Genomic DNA, 23,749 nt, shown 5'->3' with positions numbered 1-23,749 from the left:
CCTTTCTGTAATTTGAAAACCGAAAAGTACAGAGAAATTCACATTCTATGGTAATCTTATTTCATACAGAGGAAAGAGAAACCAAGACCATCTCAAGGGTCTCCAAGTCAGTGCGCCCAACTTGAACTGAGACCACGAGAATCCATGCATGCTTAAGCACCCTGAGATGGAGACTCCCACCTCTGAGCCTGGCTGAGTGCACATGGACACCTTAGATGGATGACAGCTTCTATGCCAGCTACTGTCTGCTAGGAGATGGGACACTTACTCATAGGGGATGCTTCTGAAAACAATGTGGTCCAGGAGAGTGATCTGCTCAGCCAGCTCCATGGCTGACAATGTCTCAAAGCACTCGGCCTTTGGACAGTCTGTCTGGAAAAGATGATGAAGCAGTGAACCACAGGGCATCTGCAGAACATAAAGACCTTCCCTAGAGTCTCTCTCTGAAGGAGAAAGGCAGCAAACTCAAAAATATGAAAGCCAATATTAACATTACCAAACAATTGCCGGGTCCTGTGCCGAGTAAGGCCCTACTCATACAGCTTCATAGGCAGACACATGAACAGCAACTGAGTTGGCATGAGTTTGCTCATTTCAAGGATACTGTGGCTAAACTTACCATTTGAATTATATCCTCTAATTTTAGGTGGATGTCATCTTGATCATCTTGTGAAAGAGCCCTGTAAAGAAATACATAAAGCATTCTCTCTGAATAGGAAAAAATGGATATGCCAGAAAGCTACAGCACTATTAGAGAACCCTGCTATTAATGTTGCAAACACAGACAAAAATGGAGTACTTCCTTTCTCAGAAGGCTTTCCTGTCTTTGCCTGTCTTTGTCTGAGAGTGACTTTGTCTGGAGAGTGTCCCTGAATACAGGTGTCTGGCCCTGTCTGAAAAGTGACCTTGTGCAGAGCTCTCTAAAGACACCATAACTCAGCACACAGGTCTTGCTCTGACTTCCTGACCACATGATAATTAGATTCTGTATTATAACCAATAATCCCCCTTCCCTTCTTACTCACATGATGTTATGGAAAATTAGCCCTTTGCTCCTATACCCCTAAAAGCCTGTATATCCTCTATCCCCGAAATATAAAGTAGACTTGTAGTGCTGCAGCAGTCTCTGGAAGTCTTTCTGCTAAACTCATGACTGTCCAAACCCTGTCCCCTCTCCTGCTCCCTTTGTCCTCTTGGGCTAGTGGCCAACAGCCTCTGAAGAGAAGGACAGGCCACACAAGAGGAGGCTCTTCTTTCCTTGGCTAGCTGTGGGAGTTTAGGCATCTGGATCTGTGAGATACTGTGGATTGCTGTGCTACTCACAAGCAGAACAGAAAATCATATGCAGGACTGATGATTTAGAAGGAAGGGACCAGATCATTATATGGAATCCAAGGTTGTAACTAAAACAACCACTGTTACAGTGAAGCTGAGGGTCACTGGGTGCTGCTCCCAGGAGATTCATCTAGGGCAGGGCTCATTCTCTGGTATGTCCCATCTGTAAGCACCCACTCATTTTCCTCTAGCCCATTCCCACACTGCTCCTCTAGCCTCCTCAGTACCCCCTCTTTCCCAGCTTGTGGGCAAAACCTGGAAGAGCAGGTGCAGGCAATCGTTTTCCATTTTGAGGGTGTATCTCAAACCCAGTGTTATTCAGCTTTCAAAAAGTTACCCTGCTTCTTTCCACATAGTGGACCTCCTCAAGCTCTCCACCTAGCCCAACCACATTCCTAAGTATCAGCTCCCAATACTTAGAATCACATTTTACCTGGAAATTCCAGTGGTCACACCTATCAGCATCACAAAAAAATTCCCTACTCACAGATACCACACACCCCATAAGAACCAGAGTGGGCAACAGAAACCAAGGAACAAAACACCCACCCAACAAAGACAAGTCTAGGTATCAGAACCCAGGATTGTAATTTCCCCAAACCCAGGTGCCAGGGTAGAAACACAATCAACAGTAGTCAGGACAACATATCTTCACTGGAGCCTAGCAAACCTACCACAGTTAGCCATGACGAGTATTTCAACACGGTAAAACACAAGACAAAGACCTTAAAATAGCCTCAGAATAGGATCGAGATCCTTAAAGAGGAACTGAAGAAATCTCTTAAAGAAAACTATGAAAATACAAACCAACACTGGAAGAAAATGATTTAAACAATCCAAGACATGAAAATGAAATAGAATCAATAAAGAAAGCCCAAACTGAGAGCAATCTGGAAATAAAAGACAGGAATGTAAACAGAAGCTTCACTAACAGAATATAAGAAATGAAGAGAGAATATCAGCCATTGAAGACACAATAGAAGAAATAGACTCTCAGCCAAAGAAAAGCCATAAATAAGGTTGTGGACAGATGTTTTATAGACTTAAAGAGACTACAATGTCATCCCAGACTACTATACCCAGCAAAATTTTCAATCATCACAGATAAAGACTTCCATGGTAAAAACCAAATTTTTTTTAAATTTTTTTTTATTAACTTGAGTATTTCTTATATACATTTCGAGTGTTATTCCCTTTCCCAGTTTCCGGGCAAACATCCCCCTTCCCCCTCCCCTTCCTTATGGGTGTTCCCCTCCCCACCCTCCCCCCATTGCCGCCCTCCCCCCAACAGTCTAGTTCACTGGGGGTTCAGTCTTAGCAGGACCCAGGGCTTCCCCTTCCACTGGTGCTCTTACTAGGATATTCATTGCTACCTATGAGGTCAGAGTCCAGGGTCAGTCCATGTATAGTCTTTAGGTAGTGGCTTAGTCCCTGGAAGCTCTGGTTGCTTGGCACTGTTGTACATATGGGGTCTCGAGCCCCTTCAAGCTCTTCCAGTTCTTTCTCTGATTCCTTCAATGGGGGTCCTGTTCTCAGTTCAGTGGTTTGCTGCTGGCATTCGCCTCTGTATTTGCTGTATTCTGGCTGTGTCTCTCAGGAGCGATCTACATCCGGCTCCTGTCGGCCTGCACTTCTTTGCTTCATCCATCTTGTCTAATTGGGTGGCTGTATATGTATGGGCCACATGTGGGGCAGGCTCTGAATGGGTGTTCCTTCAGTCTCTGTTTTAATCTTTGCCTCTCTATTCCCTGCCAAGGTATTCTTGTTCCCCTTTCAAAGAAGGAGTGAAGCATTCACATTTTGATCATCCGTCTGGAGTTTCATTTGTTCTAGGCATCTAGGGTAATTCAAGCATTTGGGCTAATAGCCACTTATCAATGAGTGCATACCATGTGTGTTTTTCTGTGATTGGGTTACCTCACTCAGGATGATATTTTCCAGTTCCGACCATTTGCCTATGAATTTCCTAAAGTCATTGTTTTTGATAGCTGAGTAATATTCCATTGTGTAGATGTACCACATTTTCTGTATCCATTCCTCTGTTGAAGGGCATCTGGGTTCTTTCCAGCTTCTGGCTATTATAAATAAGGCTGCGATGAACATAGTGGAGCACGTGTCTTTTTTATATGTTGGGGCATCTTTTGGGTATATGCCCAAGAGAGGTATAGCTGGATCCTCAGGCAGTTCAATGTCCAATTTTCTGAGGAACCTCCAGACTGATTTCCAGAATGGTTGTACCAGTCTGCAACCCCACCAACAATGGAGGAGTGTTCCTCTTTCTCCGCATCCTCTCCAGCATCTGCTGTCACCTGAGTTTTTGATCTTAGCCATTCTCACTGGTGTGAGGTGAAATCTCAGGGTTGTGTTGATTTGCAGGTAAAAACCAAATTTAAGCAGTATTCATCTACAAATCCAGTCCTATAGAAAGCACTAGGACAGCAGTTGACTACCTGTGGATCACAACCCTTTTGGGATCAAACACCTTTTCCACAGGTATCCTGTATGTCACATATTTGCATTACAATTCATAACAGTACAAAGTTACATCTCTGATGTAACAATAAAACTAGCTTTATGGTTGGAAGTAACAACAACATGAGGAAATGTATTAAAATGTCACAGAATTAGGAAGGCTAAGATCCAATGCACTAGAAAGAAAACTCCAACCTAAAAAGATTAGCCATGGGGTTGGGGATTTAGCTCAGTGGTAGAGTGCTTGCCTAGGAAGCACAAGGCCCTGGGTTCGGTCCCCAGCTCCGAAAAAAAAAAAAAGAACCAAAAAAAAGATTAGCCACACCCAAGAAACCATAAGGATTAAATAATGCCAGACAAACAAATCAAAAGAGGGGAAAAGGACAAAAATGGGCATGTGTATACACACAAACACACACACACTAACACACTAACACACTAACACACAACCACCACCACAAAAACAGCAACAACCACAAAATAAAAGGAATCAACAAATACTGGTCATTAATATCTCTTGATATCAATCATCACAATTCCCCAATAAAAAGACACACAGTACCAGAATGGATGTAAAAACAGAATTAAGAATTCAGAATTCATCATTCTGCTGCATCAAAAGAAAAAAAGCCCACACCTTCACATCAAGGATAAATATTACCTCAGCTAGAAAAAGATATTCCAGGAAAATGGATCCAAGAAATAAGCCAATGTAGTCATTTTTATATCTGACAAAATAGACCTCAAACCAAAACTAGTCAAAAGATATGAGTGGATAATACATAGTAATCAAAGGAAACATTCACCAATAAGATATTGCGATTATTGACAGCAGCAAACACATGTGAACCCAGAGTTTGTAAAAGAAATACCTCTAAAGTTTAAATAATATATTGACTCTCACACAACCATAGTGGGTGTCAATTCCATACCCCACTTTCACCAACAGACAGGTCGTCCACACAAAAATTAAACAGAGAATGCAGAGGTAAGTGATGCTAGTCAAATAGACCCTAATAGATATTTACAAACATTTCACCCAAACATAAAATAATATACCTTCTTCTCGTAGCTCATGGAACTTTCTCAAAATTGACCACAAACTTAGACAGAAAGTAGGGGTCAACAGATACAAGATAATTGAAAAAAGACCTGGCATCCTATCTGACCACCACAGATTAAAACTGGATATCAACAACAGAAATACAAGACTTATGAAAACTGAACAACTCAGTATTGAATGAAAAATTGGTAAAGATAGAAATTAAGAAAGAGTGGCACAGGGATTGGGGATTTAGCTCAGTGGTAGAGCGCTTGCCTAGTAAAGCGCAAGGCCCTGGGTTCGGTCCCCAGCTCGAAAAAAAAAAAGAAAAAAAGAAAGAGGAGGGCACAGCTCTCTGGACACAAATCCTGCCCAGAGAGAGCTGGCCTCCCATGAGTGCTGTAACTCCTAAGTCAAGCAGAATTCTATCAGACCTTCAAAGAAGACCTACTACCAATACTCTTCAAACTATTTCACAAAATAGAAACAGAAGAAACAATACCCAATTCATTATTTGAAACCAAAATTTGCTTATATCTAAACCACACAAAGGCCCTACAAAGAAAGAGAACTTCAGACCAATTTCTCTCATGAATATTGATGCAAAAATACTGAATAAAATTTTCTCAAACCAAATTCAAGAACACATCGAAACAATCATTCAAGTAGGCTTCATTCATGGGATGCAGGGATGGTTCCATATGCAGAAATCCATCAACATAATCTGTTCTATAAACAAACTCAAAAAAAAACCCCCATGATTCTTTCATTAGATGCTGAGACAGCATTTGGCAAAACTCAACACTTCTTCATGATAAAGTCTTGGAACAATCAGGAATTCAAGGCTCATTCCTATAGATAGTAAAAAGCAATATACAGCAAACCAGTAGTCAACATCAAACTAAATGGAGAGAAACTTGAAACAATCCCCATTAAAATCAGGGACTGACAAGGCTGCCCACATTCTCCCTACCTATTCAATATAGTACTTGAAGTCCTAGCCAGAGCAATTAGAGAAGCAAAGAGGTTGAAGAGATACAAATTGGAAAGGAAGAAGTCAAAATGTCACTATTTGAAGATGTTATGATAGTGTACTTAAGTGACCCTATGAATTCCACCAGAGAACTCCTAAACCTGATAACAACTTCAGCAAAGTGGCTGGATATAAAATTAACTCAAACAAATCAGTAGCCTTCCTCTTCTCAAAGGATAAACAGGCTGAGAAATAAATCAGGAAAATGACACCCTTCACAAAAGTCACAAATAATATAAAATTTCCTGAACATAACACCAATGGCTTATGCTCTAAGATCAACAATCAAAAAAATGGGACCTCCTAAAATTACAAAGCTTTTATATGGCAAAAGACACCATCAATAGGACAAAATGGCAACCAACAGATTGGGAAAAGATCTTTACCAATCCTACATCTGATAGAGGGCTAATATCCAATATAAACAAAGAAATCAAGAAATCAGACTTCAGAAAACCAAATAACCCTATTAAAAATGGGTACAGAGCTAAACAAAGAATTCTCAGCTGAGGAATATGAAATGACTGAGAAGTACCTAAAGAAATGTTCAACATCCTTAGTCATCAGGGAAATGCCAATCAAAGCGACTCTGAGATTTAACCTTACACCAATCAGAATGGCTAAGATCAAAAACTCAGGGGATAGCAGATGCTGGGAGGATGTGGTAAAAGAGGAACATTCCTCCATTTTTGATGAGATTGCAAGCTGGTACAACCACTTTGGTGATCAATCTGGAGGTTCCTCAGATAATTAGGAATAGTTCTACCCAAAGATTCAGCTAAACCAGTTTTGGGCATATACTCAAAAGTTGCTCCACCATATCCAAGGACAGTTACTTCACTATGCTCATAGCAACCTTAGTTATAATAGGCAGAAGCTGGAAACAACCCAGATGTCCCTCAATGGAAAAAATGATACAGAAAATGTGGTACATTCACACAAAGGAATATTACTCAGCTATTAAAAATGAAGACTTCATGAATTTTGTAGGCAAATGGATTGAACTAGAAAATATCATCTTCAGTGAGGTAACTCAGACCCCAAAGGGATTACATGGTACATGGTACTGATAAGTGGATACTAGCCAAAAAGCTCAGCACACTGATACAACTCACAGACCACAGGAAGCTTAACAAGAAGGAAGGCAAAATTGTGGATGCTTCGATCTCCTTTAGAAGGGGGAACAAAACAATCTGGGAGTCAGAGGGAGGGAGGAATCCAATGGGAGAGGGAAGGGGAAGGGGACAAGAGGAGCAGGAGCAGATATGGGAGAAGACAGGGGAGAAGCCCAGAGGGCTATGAGAATGGATCGAAATATACACAGTTGGGGGTTGGGGAATGGGGGAACCACTAGAAAGTCCTAAACACCGGGATACAAGAGGTTCCCAGGACTCAATGGGGGTGACATCAGCCAAAATGTTCAACAGCAGGGAGATAGAACCTGAAGAGACCACCTCCAGTAGATAGACAGGGCTTCCAGTGGAGGTCACCCACCCACCTTGAAAAATTTAACCCATAACTGTTCCTGTCTAAAGGAAATACAGGGACAAAAGAATGAAGCAGAGGCTGAAATGGGGGGGGGCATCCAGAAACCGCCCCAACCTGGAATGCATCCCATCTTCAGACACCAAGCCCTGACACTATTGTTGATGCCATGTTGTGCTTGTAGACAAGAGCCTGGCATGGCTGTCCTCTGAGAGGCTCTGCCAGCACCTGATCCATACTGATACAGATGCTCACAGCCAACCATTGCACTGAGCTCAGGGACCCCAGTGTTAGAGTTGGGGGAAGGACTGAAGAGCTGAAGGGGATTGCAATCCCATAGGAAGAATGACAGTATCAACTAACCTGAGTCACTTACCCCCAACCCCCTGACCCCGAGCTCCAGGGACTAAGCCACCAACCAAAGAGCATACATGAACCATAGCTCCCACTACTGCTTCATCTGGTCTCAGTGGGAGGGGAGGTGCTTGGACCTGTGGAGGCTTGACACCCCAGAGAAGAGGGATGCTAGAGGGATGAGGTGCAAGTGGGAGTGGGAAAGCACCCTCTTAGGGGCCAATGGGAGGGGGATGGGGTGGGGGATTTGTGAAGGGGAGACCAAGAAGGAGGACAATTTTTGAAATGTAAATAAATAAAATAATTAATAAAAATAAATGCTTTATAGTAATGTTGTTTTAAGAATTGATGGCAATATCAAAATCATTAAAAATACCAAATCAACCAGGACGGTTTATCATGTGCCCATCATGAGTCAGGCACCAGCTAAAGCACTTGGCATCTATACTGAAAACAGTTTCTTCTAGCTAGCCATGATTTTTTCCCCCAGTACAAGGATGAGGAAAAGAAGGTGAAAAAAAAAAAAAAACAAACTTGTCGGGATTACACACCAGCTGTGCTCTCTCCGTGGCACTGGGAGAAGTGTCTACATAGGCTGGAAAGCCAATCTTCAAGATTCCCCATGCAACAATCAATAAATCCCAACCCCCTTCTCTGTACCTCCCTCCAGTCTTTCAAAAGTCACACCAGAGTCCTTATAGATTACACCAGTGACTCTTCCTGTCAGCAGTGGGGCAGGAAGAAAGAGGCGCTGTATGGTGGGCAGCCTAAGACAGGCAACATATAATCTAGAGATGACTTTCTCAGTGGTGGTTGGAATGAGAATAGCCCCATAGCTCGTATGCTTGAATACTTGGTCACCAGTGGGTGACTGTCTGAAGACTAGGAGGTTTGGCCTTGGTGGAGATGTGTCACTGAGATTAGGCTTCAAGGTTTCAAACAATTTCCCAGTGTGTCCTCTCTGCCTCCTGCTGCAGATCAAGATGTGAACTCTCAGACGTCCAGCTGCTTTTGCTCAGGAGTCAGGGCCTCTAACCCTCTGAAACTGTGAGCGCAATAAATGCTTTCTTCCATAAGGTGTCTGGGTCATGGTGTTTTGTCACAACAACAGAATAGTAATGCATGTTCCAAAGACAATTCAGTCAAAATTAAATTCATCGTTCCCTTTTTGGGTTTCTGGAAGGTGACTGAGACAGTGGGAAAGACTATTTTATAAACCTAGGAATGCTTGACAAGTTGGTTAGTTTCTACTCAGTGATCTTCACAGGGGCCTGACTTTAACATTCCAACATGTACTCTGCTTTCCTCATCAACACTGCTGACTACTTGTTGAAGGTAGTGGAGACTTTCAGGTTGGAGGGTCACCATTTTGTGATCTGGGTCCATCAGTTAGTCTTCTAGGAATTTAACTACACTTATTTTTATTTTTGGGTGTCTTCAAAACTCTATGTTGAATGGGCAATAGCTGGAAATGTCTTTTTGTTCTGTTAAGAATAGGATCTCATACCATGACTCAGGCTAACATGGAACTCATAATGTAGCTCGTGTCGGCTTTAAACTCATGGCATCTTGCCTTGTATTCCCACAGCATGAGATTACAGGCATGAGTCACCACATCAGAAATGTAAGTAAGTCTTGGGCTAAGGTCCTCTTCACAAATAGTGCAAGCGACAACAGATCACAATTATCTGTGATTTTTGTCAATAAAACACAGGCTGCCTTGCCATAGGGAAACTTCTGCTTTCCTAAATTTATCTTTATTTTTAACGATGTCTATATTTGTTTTGGCATGTGTGTGTGTGCATGTGAGTGCAGGTGTCTACAGACCAGAGGAGTCTATTGGATACCTGGATCTAGAGTTAGAGGTGTTTGTGAGCCATCTGGAGAAGGTCTTGGAACTCACACTGTGGTCTTAACTGCTGAGCCATCTCTTAAGGCCACAGATTTTTGCTTTAGTATCATAATGCAATTGTGGTGGTTTGAATATGCTCGGCCCCGAGTGGCATTATTAGGAGGTGTGGCCTTATTAGTAGGTGTGACCTTGTTGGAGGGAATGTGTCACTTTGGGCGTGGGCTTTAAGACCCATGCTTTCGTCCATGACAATAATGGACTGAACCTCTACAACTGTAAGCCAGCCCCGATTAGATGTTGCCTATGTGTTGCCTTGGTCATGGTGTCTCTTCACAGCATTAAAACCCTAACTAAAACAGCAATATAGGCTTAAGTATATGTTTTGTGTTTATATTTTACTGGAATATGCATACATTTCTATTGTCTGAGCTATTGGTAACCAGAATAGGGTAAGTTTTTATCCTCCATGACATCAGCTGTTCCTCATCAACTATGGAGGCCTCTAGCCCAGTCCCCACTGCAGCAAGGGTTGCTTTTTACTTCCTAACTCCTGACTTCTGGTTTTGGTGAACATACAATGATCCTTCCTACCAGATAAATCAGCAGCATAATTAATTGAATGATCCTGTATTTAATATGAAACACCAATGAGGGTAGAAGGAAAGAATGAGGCTACAGTCTGTCAATGGAACATTCTTACTTCAATTACAGACAAATAGTTTAAACATCGAGCTAGGAGCCATTGTAGTCTGCTCTGACATTGACCCCATATGTGGGAGGGGATAAAGCCCCAAGAAAGTGAAAAAATGATGCAAATCAGCCAATTTCATTCAAGTCATGTCACCCTGATATCAGGGACAATTTCCCCACAAGAGTTCTCAGAGCATCTAATAACTATGGTACAGGCATCATTTCCATTAACCTCTTTCCACCATGTTAAATCATGAAGTCCTCACAGAGGCCTGATGGATGAATGAAGAAACTGGAGTTCAGATTGGTTTAGAAACTTGGAGTTTCTATTGGTTTTAAAGACAAGATTGAACTCTGTGGCAACCAGCAAAGACCAGACTAGGTCTCTGTTCAGTGGTATTCCACAAGGCTGTTTACCAAATGCCCATTCCTCATTGGCTTTGTGACTTTGCTGACGGCATCATTATTCAGCAAAAAAGAATCAACATGTGAGGCATGATAAGTAATAAAGACCCAGAATGGTAAATATGATTCCTTGTGCATATTGACTCCACTTAACTGGTTTCTCAGGCCACCTTTGGGAACAGACAGAAACCTCTACCTATCAGGCAGTCTTAAGGAATCTGCAGTTGAAAGGCCTCCTACTGGCCAATCTTGAACAGTTTTCCTAATGTGAACAGGATTTCCCTGGCAGTTATTTTGTCAAATGTCCCCAGGGACATAAACTTTCAGAACACAGCTTTAAAATGTCAATGGTTTTAAACATAAAGAGCTCGACTAACTATTTACCCAATGAGAAAATGAGTAACAATCACTCCTGGGTATGAGTGTTCATCCAGTGAAACTGGGCTCTACCTGAAATCTATTTTCTGAAATCAGGAAATAGATCAGGTAATGGAATATTTCAGCTTACTTAGATGTTTTTATAGAATAGAAAATATAGGAAAGGATCCCAAGAGTTTTCTAGGCTGAAAAATAGCACAAAGTAGGCAACTGAGAAAACAGAGATGTGCAGATTCCGGGACAGATGTGAGGTCAAAACACTGGCAGGGGCGTGTATCTCTAACATCCTTAAGGAACACTCCCTTGCACTTTCTAGCTTCTGGGGTTCTGCTAGCAATTCTGAGTGTTCCTTGGCTTGTGGATGTAAAATTGCAATTCCTGTCCCCCATCTCCACATGATAGTCTCTGCATCTCTGTCTTCCATGGCCGTCTTCCAATAATGGCACCAGTCTCATTAGAAGCTCATAGAGAGCTTCACCTCCCAGGATGTCCTCAACTTAGCTGGCTGTATCTGTGGTGATGTTGGTCACAACAGGGTCATATTTTGAGGTAGGAGATGTCAGGACTTGAACGTGTCATTGTTTCCATTGGGGAAACACAGTTAAACTTCTAACAGCTTCTAGATCACAGTGGTCTGCCTTTGGGGACTTAATGAGGAATAAGACTGACTTGTGGTCCAACTGCTAAAATACCAGGATCTCAAGTTTGGCACTGTTGCATTGGGAAGGGACTTCCAACAAGACAGTTAACTGAGCTGAATGGATTCCTCTCAGCACATACTTTTGATATAATCCATTACACTAAGACACAATGCAGACAAGCTTGGGAGAAACAAAAGTCCCTTCCAGGCTGTAAATGAAGGAAGAACTGAAAACCAGAATGGTGGGGGCACTAATTGGCCCTGGCAGGAAGATGTCAGGCTTTTCACTCTTCAGTAGGGGCAGAAGACGTATCCATGGGTGAGCTGGGAAACTAGAACTGAAATGTCCACACACAACCATTGGCGTATGTGTTCCTCATGCAGAGTGACCTAGAAAAGAACCCCCTTCCCCAATCAGTTGATCTATGTGAGTGCTGGATGTTACAATTATGTTTCCAGTAAGGTCCACCAAGTCCAAGCGCTCATCATATAGACCTGTCAGGTTCATGTTTTACCCAACCTCATCTGAGTGTGGGACCCAGCGGACATGGAAAGCTTGAGACAAGAAGTTGCCTGGAAGCACTGGCTAGGACAAGTGCAGCAAACCAAGGACCGCGTGTCACCTCTTCACAGGTGCGCTGCCGCTCCCACAGAAACACTAGTGGTATGACAGGGAGGCGAGCTGCTGACCTGTAATTAGTACTCATGAGCAGAAGACAAAGCTCACCCACACTGCTGTCTGGATTCACAGCGAGAATCCCTAGGGGCTCCTCCTTCACCATGTGGTTCTACAGAAACCATCACCACACAAATGATGGCGACCGTTCAAAGTCTCCCTGGCACAGCAGACCTCAAACGACCCCCACCAAGCCCGATGATGATAGACAACACTTTGCTGCCAAGCACACAGCCTCTGATGCCCAGAAAAGTCTACAATGTGTCCTTCTGATCGGACGGAACCTATTTGCAGTGAGCATGACCCGGTGACATAACTCCACTAGCAGCTGTACTGGCTTTTACCTCAGGATGTTCGTAGTGGCTTTCCTTTCTTGAGGAAGAAGGTCCGGGTCTCGTAGAACTTCTTCTAGCAAGTTCAGAACATTCATTTTGAGTTCATTATTGAGTTCAAAATCCTGCAAAATAAAAGGAATCCTTTAAGACCTTCATTCCAGGGGTTAGCTCTGAACCCTGTCCCATCATTTCTCATGAGGTTTTCCCTAGAAGCCAGGTGTGTAACTGAGATTTATGATCCCAGAGCTCCTCACAGCATGCTCCTAGTGGACTTGACTTGAATAGTCTGGGCTGGGGTTGTGCTGTTATGTGTCTGACAGTCCCCCCAGGAGATGAGAGCAAGTAGTCAATGTTAAATAATGCTGCTCATGGGTCATTAGTTGGGCCTGGTCTCCAGCAGCCATTACAAACCAACCCTGCTTCTTGTCAACTCCTATGTGCCACCACATCCTACTCTAACACACACAGGATCACGCTGCCTGGAATTAACACACTTGTTCAGTTCCATGGGGGGCATGCATTTCCTTAGCCTGGAACACTGTGTTCCCTCCCCAGGTGGATTCTCATTTATCTCTCTGGAGTTGATTACACTCTTTTTGGGAGTCCTTAATTGCCACAGTGGGCTGAGAGCTTTTCTGTTGTGCTCCATGGAGCACATAACTCACTATTATCATAACTTAGTGTGGCATATTTTAAAGACAGCTCTGCTGCCTGGTTTTCTGTCGGATGATCGGTAATATTGGAAACAAGCACATAGTAACTTAAAACAATGCTGTGCGAATAAAACGTGTTGTTTTACTCATGCAAATAAAGATACATTGAGGCTATTAATATCTTATTATCATCATGAATCTACATAAATGTGCTAAAGGATAAAACAATAAGTGACACCCAGAAACTCATGTGGCCATGCCAGGGACGAGAGTGACACTGATGGGAGATAGATGTGACAGGTAGATCAGCACAGAGCTGAATAATGGAAGTCAGGAGCAAGAGTCACTAAGAAGAATTTGTGAGACATTACTGATAAAAATAGGGAGGTATCGGTAGACGGATGGATGGGTGGATGGATGGTGTGGTGGTTTGAATATGCTTAGCTCAGAGAGTGGCTCTATTAGGTGGTGCAGCCTTGTTGGAATAGCTGCGACCTTGTTGGAGGAAGTGTGTCACTGTGGAGCTGGGCTTTGAGACCCTCTGCTGCCTGGAAGATCGTAGTCTCCTGTTTGTCTTCAGAACAAGTTGTAGAACTCTTAGCTCCTCCAGCACCGTGCTTGCCTGGACGATGTGCTTCTGGCCATGATGATAATGGACTGCACCTCAGAACCAGTAAGCCGGCCCCAATTAAATGTCCTCTGTAAGAGTTGCCTTGGTCATGATGTCTCTTTACAGCAATGGAACCCTAACTAAGACGGGTGGTAAATGGATGGGTGAGTGGGTAGATGGATGGTTGGATAGATGGATGGGTAGAGGAATGCAGTTTGGGTGATGGTGGGTGGATGGGTGGATAGATAGTTGGGTGATTGGATGGATGGGTGAAGAATGGGTGGGGTGGATAGATAGATGGTGGATGAATAGGTAGGGAGATGGGTGGCTGGCTGGGTAGGCAAATGGGTAGATGGGTGGATGAATGGGTGGAAAAGTGGGTAGGTAGGTGGATGGATGAAGGGAAGGATGGAGGAATGGATGACTGGGTGGCTGGCTGCGTAGGTAGATGGATAGATGGGTGAGTGTGTGGATGAGTGGAGGAGTGGGTGGGTGGGTGGAGGAATGGGTGAGTGAGTGGGTAGAAGGATGGTGGATGTTCTTTTACAGAACAACTGTAACTTGAAAGTTGGAGGAACAATTGAATAAAAAAAAGTCACTATTTTCAACCACATCAGTCATAATTGACTCAATCAAGAATCATGAACGGATGCTGAAATGGTGGAATATGGGGACTGGTGAACGGTATTGAGTCTCTTAGGAAACCCCCTAACTAGTGCATATTTATCACAAAGGAAGAATTTGGTGGATGTCACTCATGGTTCCACCCATAATAATATCAGACTAGGACCATATATGTACCAAATACATATATGTATTTCCACCTAATTGTGAAGAGGCCATGACCTATACAACTTACACTCTTTAAATATGTAAATGCCCTTATTATGTGACCTTAGGGGGAGATGAGCCTAGTCCTTCAGTGACCTGATGATGTTGGAGGATAGTGGGGGGGGTGATACCTAGAGGGGTCTTACTGAAGGAGAAGGGAGGGAGAAATGGGGGTGCTGGAGGAGGGGCTTATATTGGGATATAAAGTGAATAAAAAAAGAATGAATTAAACATTTAAAAATTTTTTTTTAAAATGTAAAGGTCATGAAAGACAAGACAAAAACAAAACAATGAATGTTTCCAGTATAAAGAAAACCAAATGAACAACAGCCCAGGACCTGGATTAGAGCTGGGGCAAGGATGGTTCACTGTGATCACTGACTGGATGACTTGTGGACTGCAGATCTCCACACTAGATGGAGTACTGTAGAGATTAAACTGTCCTGGGGGAGCAAAGCAAGTCAGGGTAGGGGTGATTGCCACCAAGCCTAAAGATCCGAGTTGGTTCCCTGGGCCTTACACAGTGGGAAGAGAGAAGCAAATGGCCGTCTGGCTTCCACACAAGAACACATACACACACATACATACACAGGCACACAATAAAGCTTTTTCTTAGATGTCATGTTGCTATTGGCTTGTTCTTGGGTTGTAAGGGGTGGGGAGGAGGATGTGAGAACCCACTGAGAGGATTCCAAATGTGTGACACTGGACTGCTCTATTCTAGTAATTTTCCATTGATTTGAAGATTTTCAAGGTAAAATAGCTGGGGACAAACAATAAAGATGTGAATCTGTGGTTTTGGCCCCCCTTTATGACGTGAATTTTGGTGCACTATCCCCTGGCAGCATGCTGGGACTGTCAGGTCTGCAGAACGAGCTAGTACCGCCAGGTCTACACAGGAGGACCTTGCTCTTATAGGCTACTAGTCTGTGTGTAACAGGCAGCAATGGTTACCTACAAGAGTCCGTGACAGTTATAACAGCGTATTCTAATACTTGTATTGTTATATTATTAACTGTATCATCCATTACAATAATTACACTTCAACATTAAACAAAATGATTTTGAGGAACTAACCTTCTGAATCATTTTAAATGGTTGGAGACCAACATCCCTAATGGTTAGATAAAAAAAGAAAACAGTAAAATTTTACAACGTATAGCAAATTAGGGCCAAAATGTCTTTAATCTTATCAGTTCTAGGCAGTTTGAAAATCTAACCAACTTGGATCTGAGTGTTTGAGCATCTCAGTTCCGTGGCAAAAGGAACAGTAAGCTATTCTCAGAAAGTCACTTTGGCTGCTTGCTAGCAGTGTTACCTCTTGAGAAACGAGCCGCTGGGGCCTGAGGGAAGTACTGATAATATTCCCTAGTCTCTGTGTCACCCCGACATAAGCTGGAGTCCCCTGAGAGGACTTCAATGCAGAGACACCGTATCCATGAAATCAGGCTGTAGACAACCATGTACGGCATTTTTAAAATTGGCGATTGAGGCAGAAGGCCCAGTGAACTGTGGGTGGTGCCATCCCTCCGCTGGCGGTCCTGGGCTCTATAACAAAGCAGGCTGAGTAAGCTTCGAGCAGCAAGTCAGTGAGCAGCACTCCTCTATGTTCTCTGCATCAGCGCCTGCCTCCAGGCTCCTGCCCTGTTTGGGTTCCTGTCCCGACTTTCTTTGATGATGGACTGTGGTGTAGAAGTGGGACCCTTCCCTTGCTTTTGGTCATGGTGTTTTATCACAGCAATGGCAACACTCCGATAAGACAATACCTATGGTATTAATATTAAATCATGCTGCCATAAAACGTCACCTATTTGTCATCCAACAGCTCCTCATTAAGCTGTGTGCATGGACAGCCTAGCTATATCTTGCTGCTGTTTTGTCTTCATCCACCCCCCTATCCCATCTCAAGGTAGAGGTATTTGTATTTTTAAACAATTAACGACCTTGTCTGCTTCAGGAGCTGGTGACCGTCAGGAGTTTACTTCCTTAATGAATATTTGATATATATTAGTGAGTCTTCATGTAGCTGTGCTGAGACTCTAATGATGCAAATAATCTGATTACCATAAGCAGCAGGATTACTGTGAAGGACACCAGCCGTCTGCTTGGGCCTTTCTGAGAGCTAATTGGTGATTAGCTGGCATCCTTGAGCAGCTGCTGGGCTACATCCTGGGCTCCACAGGGGCTGCTCTGAGGCCCCAGGGTGGCAAATGTGAAAGGTCTCCTAGACTCATGGCTTTGTAAGATGCTGAGAATAAGTGACAAGTGAGGGTTCAGTCCTAAATAAGTCATCGATACGGCTCACAGAGCACTGCAGACAAGGGATAGAAAGAACGTAGGAGCCGGAAAAGAGGGAGAAGAGCTGTGAAGACCTAGCCTCTAGATACAGCATAGCCCGGATAATCACAAACTTGGCAGCTGCAATGGCTTGCCCTGGGCTACACAAGACAGGCTGTTTCAAGGGTGAGCTGTGGATGGGCAGGGACTGTGGTTGGCTCATGGACCCCACCCCTTACTGCTGAACTAAGGCAGTGTGAGCTCAAGGGAGGAAGGGAGTACTATCATCTTTGGTTACACACCCTCTGTGAGACCGCTAGACTCCAATGGATAGTTCCGATACCACAGCCACACAGAAGGCCCTGGTAGAGCCCAGAGGAACACAAAACACAAGCAAGCACATAGGAAGAGATTTCGTAGTGATTGGGATGTGGGAAGGGAAGGGAAGGGAGACGAGAGCAGTCTAAACACATTATGTCCATGCACGGAATTGTCAAAGAACAAAATGAATTAACCAACGGGATCCTTACGCATGTCTCGTACAAGAAAAACTCATTTAAAACTTTTAGTAGTTAGCAAAAAAAAAAAATCATAAAATAAAAAAATCACAAATAAATAATTATTGAGCTATTGATAAGAGATAATGCAAATCTAACATTCTTCTATAAAAAAACATTTTTAAATGCAATTTTACTCTCCTGAATTTTGGGGAGACTGGCCTGAGCACCCCTTTAAAAGATGATGTGACATGTTTGCTGATGGCTGTCTGAAGTACGGTGCACTGTTATAGCTGAATATTTGATCTCCTGCAACATGGTCGACATAAACAGATTCTCTGACCCCTCATACACAGTGTGAGTTCCTCCCACCCTGCCTTGAGTTTGCTGTTCCTGCCTGGGGTGTTGCCATGAAGTATCCTAGGAATTCAGGGACAAGGGACAAGGGACACACTCTCAGCGTCCCTTGTAATGCATGGGCCACTGAGGCTCGGAAAGGGCCATCACATGAGCAAGAACACAGAATTCCCATCTGACTCCAGCCACCTGTGCGGCTCAAACTCTCAGGCAGACAGGAGTCACGGGGGTTGAGACTCTGGACGTTTGTTTCAGATTTGTTTTATTTTCTACGTATGCATGCTTTGCCTGCATGTATGTATGTGCACCACACATGTGTCTAGTATGCACCAGATCTCCTGCAACTGGAGTCACACATGGCTGTGATCTACCCAGGTGGATGCTGGGAGCCCAACCCTGGCCCTCTGCAAGAGCAGGAAGTTATCATGGAGTCATACACCTTCATCTCCAAGACTCTGAATGTAACAAACTCTACAGTGACCACGTTTGAAGATCCACACATCACACTACTTTTGTTTTGCTTTTAAAGCTGAAACCTTCGATGAACACACAAATGAACGTAAAAATACACCATTGGCCATTGAAAAGTTTAGAATGTTATTTCTAGTGAAAAAAGAAATAAAAATCGGGAAGGGAAGGCATTTCAGATTTGTTTTATTTTAAAATCCAGAGATAGGATAATTTTAAGTCTGGCTGACGGCATTACATCATAGAATGTGATTTTGGCTCCGTTTCCAAAGTCTCGTTTCAGTGGAGCTCATTGTCCACAAGATGGCGCTGCTGGGCCACAGCGCTCTTGGGAGGTAGCGCTCTGTCCGGTTATCTAGTGAACAGCAGGGAAGCAGGGCCTGAGACCAGAGGAAGTCACTGAACCTATCTCAGCAGTGATTATTTCCACGTGACTCCCACACCCCTCCGCTCCAAAATTAACGAGTCACAGGCACGTAGACAGAGAATCATTAGGAGGTTAAAAAAAAAAAAAAAGAAAAGAAAAGAAAGAAAAAAGAAAAGAAAGAAAACTGAAGGCCATGAAATATGAGATGTCTACATTTCAAGCTGTCTCTTATGTTTTTGACAACTGTTGAGCAAGCCAATATATAGGTGCTAGGGAAGGCAGCGCACCTGTACAAGTGCAGGTGTATGTGCAGGTGATGGGCAGGTGTATGGATGGGCAGGTGGATGGGCAGGTGGATGGGCAGATGGGTGTATGTGCAGGTGTATGTGCAGGTGATGGGCAGGTGTATGGATGGGCAGGTGTATGGGCAGGTGGGTGGATGGGTGGATGGAGGAAACACTAGCTAAAGACATCTAGAGCACAGGCTTGAGGTGATAGGGGAGCAGAGGGGACCTCGTGATGCTCTGCTGAGACTTAGAACAGCAGTGGAGGCTGGAGACAATCTAAGGTCAGCACAGAGGCAGCAGCCAGCTGGAGGGGGCGGGGGAACAGGTCACAGTTCTCTAGGTGGAACTGCACACAAGGGACACTGACTCACAGTGATTGCTAACTGATGGTGGTGTGATTCTCAGAAGAACCAGGGAGATGAGGCCGACAGTGACTGTGACTTGGGCTTGGTGCCAGCTCACCCCATGCTAGGTACTGGTACCGTTTCAAGCGAGGAAAGTCCAGATGCGCAGAGCCTAAGCCTCCCATTCAAACTTCAACAGGCAGCAAGAAGCAGACCCTGATCTGGACTCCCACAGAGCTGGCCAAAGGCCAAATTTTCATACCACACAGTCCTTCAGAAAGAAACGGCTATGGACCCACTACTAGTAGATTGGCTAGCTGATAGCAACCTGTAATGCGAATGTCGGTTGAGTCTAGAAATGTCGTTCACTCCTGCTCAGGAATCTTAAGATACTGGTTCCAGTCTGATCAATGTAGTTTGCATTAATAAGATTTCATAACACAACAGAAAAGTAATGTGTAAATTAGGCCTAGTCATACAAGGCTGTAATCCCAGCTATTGTGGAGCTGAGGCAGGGGAATTGGAATTCAAGGTCAGCCTTAGCTACTGAGAGAATTCAAGGCCAACTTGGGTAACTTAGACTCCACTCCGAAGTAGAAAATAAAAACGGGACTGGAGTATGTGGAGCTCAGTGGAAGAGCATCGGCCTAGAATAGTGCAGGCCCTTGGTTTAAGCTCAAGTTCTGGAGAAAAGGGAAGACAGCAAACTCTGTGAACAGATAAGCCATGTTCCCCAGTGCTGTAACTAACCTATGCTGGCAGCTTCGGCAATCTGAAAATCATAGCCATTCTTTGCAGAGAGCAGGGTAAGTGTTAAGTACATGCTACCTGTGGCCAAGGCAACTCTGGGGTACTGGGGGGATCTAAATCAGTGAGGATAATCCAAGGAGATGGAGAATTGTGACTGATTTAGTCTGTAATCTGCAGTGTATTCTAGCAGCGGCCAGAGAGTTTTAAAGTGGGGACCATGCAGAAGAGAACAGATTGGCAGAAACAAGTTTAAAACCACACACACACACACACACACACACACACACACACACACACACACACACACACACAGAGGGACACACACACAGGGGGAGGGAGAGGGGGGAAGGGGGAGGGGGAGAGGGAGAGAAAGGTCCATAAAGCAGGTGCTTAGGATGTGCTGGGTCCTGAACCTAGAGACGGGGGCTCAGGTTGACATTCAAGAAAATGAGACGTATTTGTTGGCTTTCTACCTTCCTGAACTACACAAGGGAAGAATTTAAGTGGTGCTGCAGGAAAAGATGCTGCGTGATCTCCTCAGGATAAAGGCCTGAGACGATCCTCGGTGGTCCTCATCATACCTTTAAGCCAACCGCACTTTTCACTCTGTGTCTACCTCATAGCCTGTGGGCTCCAAGCTGTGAATGGGGCCCGACACGGCATCGCAAACTCGCTTAAAATATTCTGAGTTGTGGTTGTTTGAGACTTGATTATAGCTCTTAAGCATGAACTTGCAGATGTCAGCATTGCGTGACAAGGAAAAGTGTCTAAAGGTAGAAGTTTAAAATTGAAAGCCAACCTCGGGAGGGTATGTCCTGGCTAAAAGCTTGGATGGAAGCCCCTGAAGAGCACTGCTTACCCACGCCTGCTACCCTGCGGCTTGCCCATGTTCACGTCTCTAGGCTGCACCGCCCCTGCATCAGCTCCTCCCTCTGGAGACAATCATTGTAAAGCACAAGGAATTTCAAGTTCCCCAACTACAAATGTAACAATGTAACAGCCTCCTCCTTTACATAACGGGAACAAAGTACTCATGGGAAAATGAAAGGAAGGATAAGGAGTGTGAAAGTATAGAGTGCAGAGTAAGAGCACAGTTACACTTAACACTTCCCAATAGGTGTTCGATGCTTAAGGAGCCATTCCTTAACTACTAACTACAGAGGGTTCTTGACACTACGAAGAGGATCAGCATGTAAGAAACCTATGCTCGACTATCCCCTAGGAGCCTACAGGCCGAGTACTAAACTCAAGACACAATTAAGTTCAGACGGGTTAAGCGTACTGGCTTGTTCCTGGCTGGCCTGCACACTGCCTTGTTTCTCGCCTATTCTTGACTGAATGAGCACAAGTCCACTTGCGGACAGGAGGTCACCTTAAACTGATGATCTGGGAAACTAGTTTGGCAGATGTGAAGTACTAGGAGAAGGCGGAGTACAAAAATGCAGGTGTATATTAAAATGAAAACGTTGTTCAGAAGCCGATGGTGGTAGCAACACCAAGATACCGCAAAGGAAAGTGCCACCAAGAAAAGCATTCCTTTAGCTGCTTTCTGATGAAGGACTCTGAGTTTAATACGTATGAAAAGTTAGCCTCTAGTCCTCCCCAGGACTTATTAGAATTTGGAAATACTGCTTGCTCCTTAACCCTGAAATCAGATAGTTCCCAAGCTTTCCTCATTAAGCCTAAAACAAACAAACCGTCCTGGTTAAAATCAAGCATCAGGGAGAGAGGTTAAGAAAAATTTTTTCCAGAGTACTTTCTATTAGGGTTCTAGAAAAAGTGACTAAGTAAATGGGTCAGACAATAACAAAGATGGGAAGGAGAAGATCTACAAGGGCCTGCTTTAATTCCAGTATTTATATCTTCTAGTTGAACAATGCCAACTGTCGCTGCAATGATCCTTGAGTTTACTTCTAATGTAAACCTTAGAAGAGCACCAGGAGAAGATGCGGTCCGTCCATGTAAAAAGACTGATGGAAAGAGTTGGAGACAACTCATTTCTGCACCACGGAGGAGACACTAAGTCCATAGGAAGCGTTGTTGATGTTAATCCCAAGGGAAGACTTGATGCAGAGACTTGGAGCTCAAGTTGATGACATCTGGGAGCAAAGGTGGGGAGAGGAACACAGAGAAAAGGGCAGCAGATAGCAGGAGCCAGAAGCTGAGCGAACCAGGGGCTGAGCGAACCAGGGGCTGAGCGAACCAGGGGCTGAGCGAACCAGGGGCTGAGCGAACCAGGGGCTGAGCGAACCAGGGGCTGAGCCAACCAGGGGCAGAGAGAACCAGGGGCAGAGCCAACCAGGGGCAGAGAGAACCAGGGGCAGAGCGAACCAGGGGCAGAGCCAACCAGGGGCAGAGCCAACCAGGGGCAGAGCCAACCAGGGGCAGAGCCAACCAGGGGCAGAGCCAACCAGGGGCAGAGAGAACCAGGGGCAGAGCGAACCAGGGGCAGAGCGAACCAGGGGCAGAGCCAACCAGGGGCAGAGTGAACCAGGGCCTGCGTTAGTGTGAGGTTGGCTCCAGGTGTCATCATGAGCTCTGCAGCGGTGAGAGCCCTGGTCTAAGCCTGGCCTGTAAAACAAGGACTGATGACATCATAGCACGTCTGGCCATGTTTTACCTTGTGAGGATATGGCTGTACCCCACAGTCCTCAGTCAGGCTTCCAAGGTCCAAGAGCGATTATGAAAGAAGAGAGATGCTAAAGAGGAGTAGGAAGCCTTACTCCCACAAACATCTTGTCTTAGTTACAATTTTCTGCTCTGAACAGACACCATAACCGAGGCAACTCTTATAAGGACAACATTTAATTGGGGCTGGCTTACAGGTTCAGAGGTCAGTCCATTATCATCAAGGAGGGAGCATGGCAGCATCCAGGCAGATGTTGGGGTTGGAGGAGCTTTGCGTTCCACCTCTTGTTCTCAAAGCAGCTAGCAGACTGGCTTCCGGGCAGCTAGGATAAGGGTCTTAAAGCCCATGCCCAAGGCCAAGCATATTCAAACTACCACACATTTCATCAGAAAATAATCGCAAGAGTCTATCAAAGCAGTCAGATTCGATGTGTTAATTCTTATTGATTTCTTAGTCAATAAGAAATTGACTTCACCTTTACTTTTCATTGCCAAAAGGTGAAGGGTTCTTAGCAGTTCTGTGGGAAAGTAATTTTTAGTACTTTAGTAGAAGTCATAGCCATTTAGGCGAAGAGAAAGCATGGTCCTCCAAGGACACTGGTGTCTTACCTGCTTACTCTGCTCCACACTAGCTAATGGGTCCTGTGATAAATGCCTCACCGACACTAAGAGAAGCTAGAGACCTTAAGGGGACTTTAAAGGACAAATGTAGAGATGGAAAGAAGACAAGAGGAGTGTAGCAAGTAGCTTATAAACTAGGATTTCTCAATAAGAATCAATAAGAAAACTTGATTGCCTGTTCATCCAACCCAGGGAAGGCAGAAATTAAAGAACAAAAAGAAAAGGCTGATGCCAAACCAACCCAAACAAACGAACAAACGAACAGGAAACAAATCGCAGAGAGTTCCCAGCATTCATATACACAGAAAGTAAGCAGATAATAGCTTATCCTTAATATCTGAGCCTGACAAGTAATTCAGTTT

The 23,749-nt window shown here is 44.2% G+C and overlaps 1 protein-coding gene across 1 annotated transcript in view; it reads right to left on the bottom strand.

Annotated features, from left to right (window-relative positions):
* Rasgrf2 (Ras protein specific guanine nucleotide releasing factor 2) overlaps positions 1-23,749 on the bottom strand; it is a 213,167-nt gene that overhangs the window by 2,360 nt on the left and 187,058 nt on the right. The window contains exons 19-21 of the mRNA XM_032897050.1: positions 12,707-12,819; positions 620-680; positions 269-372 (exon numbers count right to left, since the gene is read on the bottom strand). Coding sequence (XP_032752941.1) covers positions 269-372; positions 620-680; positions 12,707-12,819 — 278 coding nt within the window. The remainder of the gene's footprint in view (positions 1-268; positions 373-619; positions 681-12,706; positions 12,820-23,749) is intronic.

The sequence above is a fragment of the Rattus rattus genome, chromosome 3 (assembly GCF_011064425.1).
Source record: "Rattus rattus isolate New Zealand chromosome 3, Rrattus_CSIRO_v1, whole genome shotgun sequence".
NCBI classification, from domain to species: domain Eukaryota; kingdom Metazoa; phylum Chordata; class Mammalia; order Rodentia; family Muridae; genus Rattus; species Rattus rattus.
The sequence above is the reverse complement of the archived record's forward strand: the minus strand, read 5'-3'. Positions and strand labels throughout refer to the sequence as shown.